Here is an 11,561-nt window from a genome sequence, read left to right as displayed (position 1 = left end):
ATACCTAAAAGCACCGTTAGTGGATCGGAAGGATCCGAAATGAGGTGATAGGGCAACGCAAAGCCCACGTCGCATGCGCTATCGAATTTGTGTTTTTAAGCTCTCCAAACACGGGTCATCGTTCTCAGCGAACTCTTCGAAGGAAATGAAGAGTTGCAACCAAGCCGATATATACTACTTCCCGAGTTTCTCGTCGGATCTTCTCAGTGGGTCGCGTTTCCGATCCGGTGGTAGATTCTGCGAAGCACGCCTCTTGCTAGGGTTCGTGTTAGCAACGTCGTCAGGTTTGAGCCCCGTGAGCTCACCTACTAGTTAAGGTTACGCTGAAATAGCCTAAGCTTAGGGAGGATCATTAAAAAAAAAGTTGGCCTGTCGCCCGGATCGGAAATGTATTTCGAAGCGGCCACGATCAGGGACACAGGCATAAATAAGACATGCTGCGATCCCACACATGTAGGTCTCAACCTGCCTTGGTATACCCTGAAGCGGTCCCAATTTCCGATCCACACACATATGCCGCTATAAAAACTTCAATATTATGTTACATCGCTTACAGATCCACGCACAGCCATCAATACGTTTCCTATAAACACACCCCAAAAACAAAATATAAAACTTTTCCGAATTAATCATATTTTTCTGTTCGATTCATTGAGATTATCCCGGCGTGGGGTGGACAGAGACGTATAGTGTATCGTTCATAAACGTCATACAAGGGAGCATTTGGTTGAACACTTTAGTTGATTAATTCGGATTGTATATTTACGCTACTGACTTAGGATTTGGTGTGAGCAGACAATATTCTAGTCTAAGGCATACGGTAATGTTGATAAAGTCACAGTCGGATTTTAATTATTAAAATATTTTAAAGTATTGATTTTATTACTTGCGGAATGTATACTAATATATAAATCTACAGCGGTTTTTACGGATGTTCCATTATATTTTAGCGGTAGGCAGCTGCTTGGCTCTACCCCTGGCATTGCTGAAGTCCATGGGCGACGGTAACCACACACCATCAGGTGGGCCGTATGCTCGTCTGTCTACAAGGGCAATTAAAAAAAAAAAAACTACTGAACCATGCATCCGATTGACTTGAAACTTGGTATCTATGTAGAAAATATATGTACTTAATGGATAAGCTAATATTTATATGAGTGTTGGAATCCCTAAGAATTGCTGGATAAGACGCCCTATACACTCGTATCCAGCAATGGGACAGTAACATTGTTCAAATCAAGCAGGCAATTACCGATTTTTCAAAATCAACACGTAATCGTGGGTGAGTCGTCGTGGCCTAAAGGATAAGACGTTTGGTGCATTCGTATATAGCGATGCACCGGTCTTCGAATCCCGCAGGCGGGTACCAATTTTTCTAATGAAATACGTACTTAACAAATGTTCACGATTGACTTCCACGGTGAAGGAATAACATTGTGTAATAAAAATTAAAACCCGCAATATTATAATTTGCGTAATTACTGGTGGTAGGACTTCTTGAGTACGCACGGGTAGGTACCACCACCCCGCCTATTTCTGCCGTGAAGCAGTAATACGATTCGGTTTGAAGGATGGGGCAGCCGTTGTAACTATACTGCGAACTTAGAACTTATATCTCAAGGTGGGTGGCGCATTTGATTAGTGTTAATCTATCTGTTTATTAATTAATCTTAGGTCTTTCTTAACACATTATCTGAAATACATTGCTAAATATTGTAATTCAAATAACGTAGCAGTATCGCCAATGTTGAGTTTAAGCAAGATTTAAAAATGGAATATACCCTCTCGTCCTCCCTCACTCATTCATACCTGCGGGGGAGGGTCCTGGGAGGTAACTAACGAACTACCAATAGCGTGTTGTTAGAAAACAGGTGGTCGGCGGCCATCTTGTTCCCGCTGAAATATCGAAAGCTTCAGAAAATAAAAGACTTGAAAATATTAAAAACTTACTATTCTATGTATACCTACATTCGACTACGATTTCTATTTAGAGGTATCTATATATTAATACGTGAAGCAAAAACTTTGTATCCCTTTTTACGAAAATTGCGCGGACAGAGGAGTATGAAATTTTACACACTTATAGAGAATATAGAGAAGAAGTGCACAATGATAATATTTTTTTAAAATAATGCATAAAAGATACATTAAATCAATAAAGAAAACATTACACACACACTACATACCGTGTATTTGACGCACACACGCATGCATACTATTTATTGTCAAACTTTTGTTCTTGACGTCTGTGGTCAAATTGAGAATAGATTAAATATTGTTTGTCTTTGTTAATATTTTTTATAGTGTAGTCTTGGCGAAATTTGTGATTATAGAAGTATAAAATACAATCATAATAATGTACTAACTTACAATTCCAATTAATTATAGTCGAATTTCGACTACTGCGGGACCTCTAGTTTTTATGATTGTTTCCCATCCAATCGTCGATTCTAGTTTGAGATCATTTAGTGAAACACACTTTAATTCTCTTCGTTCTGGGCGAGACTCAGACACAATTAAAACAACTTTTACAATTTAATCTCCCATTTTTATTGTCACTATCATACTGCATCCAACATTTCAAATACTATACAGATTTCGTTGTCCTACAGAAGTCGTCCGTGTCCGTAATAACAGTATTAAAATTACATTTTATTTAACTAAATGTGTTTCGCTCTTTCATCCTCGTTAAATAGGTGATTCTCATAAATCATGTGTCATTTTTTTACTAAAAAGCAGAATAAAGAATAAATTGTTTCAGGAAAAATTTCAATTTGCATCTATTGGCTCGTATAAAAATCAACACACCTTTGTACCTACATACGCAATAGGCATAGCTATTAATTTGATTAATTAATAATTATTAACATTCGAATAATAGTTTCAATACAACACAACTTGGGAGTGCTCTGAGGAATTGTTCGAGATGATACCGGCATCTCGTTTTTACCATCGCACCGCCCGCCACCGGAGTAGAGTTCATCCATACTACCTGGAGCCACTGCGGTCATCCACAGTGCGTTTCCAGAGGTCTTTTTTGCCACGTACCATCCGGCTATGGAATGAGCTCCTCTCCGCGGTGTTTCCCGAGCGCTATGACATGTCCTTCTTCAAACGAGGCTTGTGGAGAGTATTAAACGGCTTGGCTCTGCCCCTGGCATTGCTGAAGTCTATGGGCGACGGTAACCACTCACCATCAGGTGGGCCGTATGCTCGTCTGCCTACAAGGGCAAAAAAAAAAAACTTCTTGTCTGTATACAATAAAACACACACAATAACTTACAATAAATAACTTTATTTCACTTCATAATTAAAAACTAAACAGCGAATTACAAATTGAAGTCACGCGCTAACAAAAGAAACGATAATAGGCACAAAACAATTGTAAATCGTCCATTGCGTGCCGAAAACGGCTCGATTGCACCAACTCCCCGAGCAGACGCACGCGTGGAAGCGCGCATACAAAGATATACCACGCGACAGCGGCACTAAAGACGCCATGGGACTGATGATGCAGCCGTTGTCCACGTTCTGGGTCCAAGAGTAGCAGAATGTTATGCTATGTTACATTCCAAGTACATTTTTTTCCCCCACCTAATCTGGTAGCCTTGAGAGGCTATTTCAGCGTAACCTTAACTAGTAGGTGAGCTCACGGGGCTCAAACCTGACGACGTTGCTAACACGATCCCTAGCAAGAGCCGCACTTCGCAGAATCTACCACCGGATCGGAAACGCGACCCACTGAGAAGATCCGGCGAGAAACTCAGTGGGCTATGTTTGTGGGTTAATTTACTCGTCGAGCCCTTCGTCGCAAGCGACGGGTTCGGCGAGGACGGTGACCGGTGCTTGAGGTCGACTGCTTTCCATTCTGTCCGCAGGATCGCGAATGAAATCGATCGTGCAGGTGAGCTCACGGGGCTCTAAACAGAGGACTTTGCTAACACTAGCCCTAGCTAGTGCTTCGCAGAATCTACCATCAGATCGGAAACGCGACCCACTAAGAATAAACGACGAGAAACTCAGTGGGCTGTGTCTATAAGTTAGTTAGCTTGTCGAAATCTTCGTCGTAATCGACGGTAGAATACAGAGGATCCCGCAAGACATGTGTCGGGTCAAGGCGGCGCGGCGTTGCCTTGTCGCGGTGGGTTAAGAAATAGTTGCCAGAACAAGAGTTCTACATGAAAAACACGCTCTTTAAATAGTAACATATTCCAGTATGTTGAGTGAAAGGAATATCACTCACATGATGCCTATGGACTTCTTTAGGTGGACAACATCAACCACCTAATCTAATACAATAATCCTTAACTCATCATCATCAACAGCCCACAGTCGTCCACTGCTGGACATAGGCCTCTCCCAATCCACACCACTGAGCCTGGTCTACGGCTCTCCTCATCCACTTCTTGCCGGTCACCGTTCGAAGGTCATCGCACCACCTAGCCAGGGGGTGTCCCACGTTACGCTGCGCGGTCTCCACTCGAGAACCCGTTTACTCCAGCGATCGTCAGTCCTACGGTATATATTGCTGAAAAATCAATACGAACAGACAAGGCGAGCTCCAATTTGGCCATCCTCTTGCTGGCAAAATGCAGACCAGTTGTTGGCTGGTATTTACTCCTGCAAGTGCGCTGCGTATACACGCCACTGAGGTCTATCCACCGGACTCCGCAGCCTCCTGTCCACCTACCCAGGATCCCGCGGGGATCCGATGTGTTAATGCGATAATTGTTGCTGAAACGTTTTTCGAAGGTTACGTTATTTGCAATATGCCGGGATATATCCCCACAAATCCCACTACGTTTGGGACGACCTGAGACCCGCCCTGGATCAGCAATCAAACATCAATAACTTTTTTTTTCTTAGATGGGCGGACGAGCTCACTGCGCACCTGGTGTTAAGTGGTTACTGGAGCCCATAGACATCTACGACGTAAATGCGCCACCCACCTTGAGATATAAGTTCTAAGGTGTCAAATATAGTTACAACGGCTGCCCCACCCTTCAAACCGAAACGCATTACTGCTTCACGGCAGAAATAGGAAGGGTGGTGGTACCTACCCGCGCGGACTCACAAGAGGTCCTTCCACCAGTAAAACTTCTTAAAAACCAGTATCTCATCTACCTTTCAAACTGGAATATGTTGTGGAAGTCTTTTTGCAAACATATGTTTGGTGCAATTTCTTAGAAAAATTTGTGCTTGCACCAGCATCGAATCACGGAACAGTTTCATTCCATACCGATACGTGGCGTCTCAAGCGTCTCAAAAGTAATATCGGAGTAATGTGTGGACCGCATCTTAAAGCATAAAGCAGTAAAATCAACTTATGAAACTCACGTATCTTCGTATTTGCAATATTTCCGGAACCTTGCTATCTGACCTTTGGCCTTCGAGTCTATAGGTACTAGCGGGAGGAAGTCTGTGGCGAACGCATCAGCGCAATAAGAGTTCCGCGGAATCCCTGCGGCTTCCAGGCCACAAACGAAGCACTGGGTATATGAAATAAAAGATTTTTCAACAATTTCTGAACTCAGCAAGTTGGTCAAGCGGTAAGAGAGTGTTCGCACACTACTGCAGTCTCAACGTGTGGGATGCTGTGGAAAATTCCTGACGACTCAAAAAGGCCTAACTTTACCAAATCCAGGGTTACGCACATCGGAGGATTTAGTTAAGCTACATAAGAACATTACTAACTACAGACAGTGGATAGGGAGAGATTTTTTTATAACTCAAATAGTTGGACGAGATCACGGCCCACCTGGTGTTAAGTGGTTACCGGAGACCATAAAAAGGAACAACGTAACCGCCGCCTCCCACCTTGAGGTATGAGTTCTAAGGTCTCAGTGTAGTTACAACGGCTGCCCTTCAAGCCGAAACGCTTTACTTTAAGACAAAAATAGGCAGGGTGGCGGTACCTACCCGTGCGGACTCACAAGACGTCCTAACACCAGTAATTACGCAAATTATAATATTTGCGGGTTTCATTTTTATTACACAACGCTATTCCTTCATAGTGGAAGTAAATCGTGAACATTTGTTATGTACGTATTTCATTAGAAAAAATTGTACCTGCCTGCGGGATTTGAACCTTGGTACAGTCGCATCGCCTGATTGGAATGCACAGGGCGTCTTATCTTTTAGGCCACGGCGACTTCAAAAAAAATGATGAATGATGATGATGAACGATGAACATGAAAAAATTCCCAAACGATGCAGAGCATTATAGTATTCATGAAGGTTACATGAACAAAATTAGCCAAAATGGCAGGAAGATCTAGCTTCACCTTTTTGTACCTTGTTTTGTACCTTTGTTTGTTTGTACCTTGGCCACGACTGGTGAGTATTTGCGATCCTCGGTGGTCGTCTCCACGGTGGTCACCACGGTCGTGGTCGGCGTCCCACAAGTCGGTATGGAATACTTCTGCAGTGTCTCATTTAAGACCAAAGTTAGGTTCGTGTCGTAATCAAAGGTCAAATTTGAGACTATGTCTAAAAGCGCTGTTGGAGAGAAATCGATATTAATTATGTTTTGCTGCGTCTATCGTTTTGGTGAGCTAAATACTCTGGGGGAGATGAAGGCGCGGAGGCTCGGATGACTCGAACATTTACTGCGGATGGAGCAGGATCGGGCTGTGAAACGGGTGTATCGAAGAGACGCCATCCCGTAGGGAGTCACAAGTACCACTGTTGAAGCTTGCGTAAGCTCCAAGTGCTGGACTGGCAAGATGTTGCTCAGTGCAAGAATGGCGGCGTTAATGGCGGAGGCCAAGACCCACTTAGGGGTCATAGCGCCAGCGCAGTAGCAGTAGTCTATCGCCAAATTACGTTACCGCGGACGGCTTCTAGTCGCTGCCGAGGCAAATTCACGAAACAGGAACTGACTAGGACCGCAAGTGCTCGTGCTTAGTTTGGTAAATGTGTACGGTACTTTATTATTTCGATTTATTTTCGTTTTATCTCCCGGACATAAATATATCGTGCGAATCAGAAATAGTCAAAAACTACACGCTTTTAAAACACAAAAGACCCCAATCGAGAATTTTCCCGTGTGTAAAAAATAATAATGACAAAATGAATATTTTATATGTTTTCGCTTCAGCTACAACACTAAAGGAGAGAATTTGAAAAAGGAATCTAAAATCAAATAGGTTCTTTAAAGCTTAGATAAAATTAGAGTAATTGGAAGTCACTCCTTCCTTACCTTCGATATCAAATTTGGGTAATGTGCTTTTTCTGGTTCTACGGAAGGTAGTAGTAGTAGTCGTAGTAGTAGTAGTTGTGGTGATATTCGTTTCTTTTCCGATTGCGGAACTGTTACCGCCTGATGAAACTGTAGTAATTTCTGATGTTTTGTTCGATTTTGTTGCTACTTCCAATGTGGATGTCGTATTCGTCTTGGAGACTGTTTCCGATTTGATGGTTGTAGCCGCTTCAGAGATGGTATCTGCTTTAGAGGTTGTGTCCGCTTTGGAGGTTGTGACTGCCTTAGAGGCTGTATCTTCTTTCGACGTTGCAGCCGCTTCTTTAGTTGATTTAGTGGTCGTTTCTTGTTTAGGTGTTGTCTCCGCTTTAGCTGCTACTTCGGAAGCAGTTGTCACAGCGGCGCTTGTGTTTGTCGTGGATGCAGTGGTTACGGTGGGTTTTAAAGACTGCGAATATAATGACAATTAGTTTTTAATGAGGGTTCTAAACTCGGCCATAACAGTATTATTTCTTAGTAGCTTATTTTCAGCCGCAAAATCAGTCATTATCTTAAAAAAACAGGACAGGAAATACCGTTCGCACAAGTTAGGTACATGTCAAAACAAGAATATCGGACCTTTCATGAGAGGCGTTTAGTCGCATGTCTTATAGTCAGACACTCGATTTACCTGTTAGGCCGCGGAAGGATCAAATCACTCAAAAAACCGAAAATTACCGGAGCTTGACTAGTAGTTACGTTTGCCTGTCGAAAATACAGCTGAGGATCCGGGTCATCATAAGCACTCGGCACAGTGGTCGCCGGAGAACGGGTCGGTCTGTAGCTTTCCGTTATTTGATCTTCGATTCTGTACGAGAATTATCCTTTTAAATTAGAATTCTTAATCAAGATAACTCATGACCAAACTGGTACGAAGCACCACAAAAGGCCTTTGGGCTTTGATGTTCTAGCCAACAAACTGAATGACATGCTTCTAAAAATAAGGAAGAGCATCGTCTCGACCTAAGTTTCTTTTTATTGCTGACATGGGTGGACGAGCTCACAGCCCATCTGGTGTTAAGTGGTTACTGGAGCTCATAGACATCTACAACGTAAATGCGCCACCCACCTTGAGATATAAGTTCTTAGGTCTCAGTATAGTTACAACGGCAGCCCCACCCTTCAAACCGAAACGCATTACTGCTTCACGGCAGAAATAGGCAGGGTGGTGGTATCTACCCGTGCGGACTCACAAGAGATCCTACCAATATATCCTACTACCAGGAACAAGTGGTCATGTGCTTGTTTATTAATCACTAGAGTAATCCTCGTCGAATTTGTCGATTACGACGAAGAGCTCGACGAGCGAACTAATTCATGAACACAGCCCACTGAGCTTCTCGCCGGATCTTCTCAGTGGCTCGCAATTCCGATCCGGTGGTAGATTCTGCGAAGCACTGCTCTTGCTAGGGCCAGTGTTAGCAAATTCCCTCAGTCTGAACTCCGTAAGATCGCCCACCAATCAATGGTAAAACCAGAAAAGCCCTTTGAGGCTTTTGAGGCTAACTTAAAGGTACCTAAAGAAAAAAAAGGTTGAAGACTTGCTTTGGTAAATGAGTAATGCAAAAAAACCTACCGTACCTGTTTCTGAAGTAAGGTCCGGCAACAAAGTCTCTGTATGCTTGTCCCGTATCAAATTCCACTGTAACAGTGGTCTCGATGTCGTAATAATTGTTTATCTCCTTAATTTGCTCCGGATCAATGTTCCTCTTCGAAAATATCTGTTTCAGGGCGTCTGAAATGTTTCCTTATAAAATGTACTGTGGTAATTTTTGAAGTTTACACGAGGCGCAGCGTTGAGTCAACGCAGCATCGATAATGCTTGAGTGGCAACCGCGTAGAAAACGTAGAAAACCTAGTCGCCCTGTGCCCTGTACACACTTGGCAACGCACCGTGGAGGGCAAGATGAGGACTGTCAGCTTGACCTGGAGCGATGTTGGCAAGTGGAGACAACTTGTGAAGGCCCTATGTAAAAGCGTTGTATTCTATAACTACAACAACAACAACAGCAACATTGAGATATATTGTGTATTAATTTCCAAATTAAATTTTCGAACATTTCGGTAGAATACTTTTTAGTTACGTGGTCACAGATGAGTGAAGTTATGTTAGTCAATATTTAAATATTGCGCTAAATACCTAACCTAATGTTTATTTAATGATTTTGTCGGTTAAAACGTATGCCACCAATTAACATAAATTGTACGGTTTTCTCTTGTTTAATAATTTTCCTTTTATAAGTCACAATCCTTAGAATGCTGTTCAGTTTTCGTGGTCACTCATCATCATGGTCGGTTGCTCTTGGCAGAGCAGTCGTGGTCATGTGGAATTCTTGCTTCTTAAAGCCTTGACGTATGTTTTCCATACTTTGCGAACCGAGGCCCGGCACACACACTCGTTAAGTGGGGTTTCAGTAAGGTATTTCACCTGATCAGTCCAGCGTATGGGGATTCGGCCACGAGATCTCTTAGCTAACTAACCTCTCCGTAAACAAACTCGCAATTAAACCTAAACGTCCTTAGTTTTAATTCTAAACTTACAAATACCCATTTAAATACTGTTCTTTTTTATTGCTTAGATGGGTGGACGAGCCCACCTGGTGTTATGTGGTTACTGGAGCCCATAGACATCTACAACGTAAATGCGCCACCCACCTCGAGATATAAGTTCTAAGGTCTCAAGTATAGTTACAACGGCTGCCCCGCCCTTCAAATCGAAACGCATTACTGCTTCACGGCAGAAACAGGCAGGGTGGTGGTACCCACCCGCGCGGACTCACAACAGGTCCTACCACCAGTAAAAAGTAAGTGTTTCAACAAATACTAGCTAGACATACCCAAAAATTAACAGAAAACACCAGTCACTTAAGTAACATCGCATGTGACCACCGCCGCGTCACATTATTTTTATCTGTCTTACATTACATTACCTTTGACATCCCGCACTTCCCGAGGATTCAGAGTCCGGAGGTCATTGTCGTTGTAGCTCTTCGCTTTAGTCAGACCTTCAGATATCGTGCTCGTTACAGGATCTGTGCGCATGAGTATTCATTTAAGACAATGGATTTGTGAATGTTTGTAAGTGATTACTGGAGCCCATAGACATCTACAACGTAAATGCGTCACCCACCTTGAGATATAAGTTCTAAGGTCTCAGTATGGTTACAACGGCTACACCACCCTTCAAACCGAAACGCATTACTGCTTCACGGCAGAAATAAGCAGGATTTTCGGGTTTCATTTTTATTACACGATGTTAATCTTGCACCGTAGAAGTCAATCGTGAACATTTGTCAAGTACGTATTTCATTAGAAAAATTGGTACCCGCCTGCGGGATTCGAACACCGGTGCATCGCTACATACGAATGCACCGGACGTCTTATCCTTTAGGCCACGACGACTTGTCAGTAAATATTTATGTCATTAGTCACTCCTTAGTGCTGAATACTGATGAAAATGTTGCATACCCTCATCACTGTCATAGAAGTCATCCTCGTCATCATTATATTGGAAGTCGTCGCATATGACTGTTGCCATTATAATAAAATAAACCAATAGATGCATTATCAAGGGACACTTGGAATTTTGATGTTTTTTACCCGTTTTTTTTTTTAAATTAACTTGAAATTTTGACTAAATAAATTGACAGGCCTCTTACAGAAATTTTAACATGTCAAAGATTAACTTCATTTTGGATTCTTTTCTTTTTTATTAACATTAATGGCCTGGATTCTTGTCCTTTACCCAAATCCTCGTTTATTATTGTTATTATTACATATTTTATGTTGTATTTGATTTACCTGAAATTAATTAAAATATAATTAAATTAGGATGAGTTGGTAGAGAAATAAATTAGTGTTCTAGTAAAATCATAGGAATACTTCATTAGACATTTTGAACATACGAGAAACTAGTGTACCAATATTCATTGCAGTTTTATGGCGCTTTGACTCATGCGGCGTTACCTCGCTCTGAGGCGTTCCATTTAAGGCTTGAAGTGCAAGCGAGAGCGCGCAACGAGCGACAAAGAGGCACAATCGGCTTCCGCGTTCGGCAGCGTTCGACATCTGTCTCTCTCCTACTTGAGTGAGCGATGCATCCGCGTGGACAGCTGCTATACAATAATACATTTACATGTTTTCGTCAAGTATGAAGTTTAGTGAAAAGTGAATGTGGTGTCAATTGTTTATAGCAACGATAATTGCGATAATTGAAAAATGAAAGCATTCCATCAGTATTTTCTTATGGCGCTGTCATATTCAACTATCGTCAGTAAACCGACTTTACAGACAACCGATCTTTTTTTACATCATTTTTTTG

At 42.2% G+C, this 11,561-nt stretch overlaps 1 protein-coding gene across 2 annotated transcripts; it reads right to left on the bottom strand.

The window, feature by feature from the left end:
- Positions 1 to 3,275: 3,275 nt before the first annotated feature.
- LOC101746943 (serine-rich adhesin for platelets) lies at positions 3,276 to 11,036 on the bottom strand. 2 transcript variants are annotated; one of them, XM_004926716.5, is made up of 9 exons: positions 10,709 to 11,036; positions 10,171 to 10,272; positions 8,822 to 8,975; positions 7,919 to 8,048; positions 7,202 to 7,649; positions 6,323 to 6,498; positions 5,338 to 5,489; positions 4,548 to 4,734; positions 3,276 to 3,531 (listed from the first exon to the last, which is right to left on the bottom strand). In XM_004926716.5, the coding sequence occupies exons 1-9, from the start codon at positions 10,803 to 10,805 to the stop codon at positions 3,343 to 3,345; spliced, it is 1,635 nt and encodes a 544-aa protein (XP_004926773.1). In that variant the 5' UTR covers positions 10,806 to 11,036; the 3' UTR covers positions 3,276 to 3,342. The 2 variants fall into 2 exon arrangements, with proteins under 2 accessions (XP_004926773.1, XP_062528198.1); XM_062672214.1 differs by lacking the exons at positions 3,276 to 3,531; positions 4,548 to 4,734; positions 5,338 to 5,489 and adding an exon at positions 5,214 to 5,297.
- Between the last annotated feature and the right edge of the window lie 525 nt (positions 11,037 to 11,561).

The sequence above is a fragment of the Bombyx mori genome, chromosome 2 (genome assembly GCF_030269925.1).
Source record: "Bombyx mori chromosome 2, ASM3026992v2".
Lineage (NCBI taxonomy): Eukaryota > Metazoa > Arthropoda > Insecta > Lepidoptera > Bombycidae > Bombyx > Bombyx mori.
The sequence above is the reverse complement of the archived record's forward strand: the minus strand, read 5'-3'. Positions and strand labels throughout refer to the sequence as shown.

Excerpts from the sequence above, each read along its gene's own strand:
- LOC101746943 (XM_004926716.5), bottom strand. The coding sequence starts at position 10,805 with ATGCATCTATTGGTTTATTTTATTATAATGGCAACAGTCATATGCGAC. Across the intron at positions 4,735-5,337 it reads TATTGCAAATACGAAGATAC|CAACAATTATCGCATTAACA; the intron begins GTGAGTTTCATA and ends AAAACGTTTCAG. Across the intron at positions 3,532-4,547 it reads AATTGGAGCTCGCCTTGTCT|AACGTGGACAACGGCTGCAT; the intron begins GTTCGTATTGAT and ends TCTTGGACCCAG.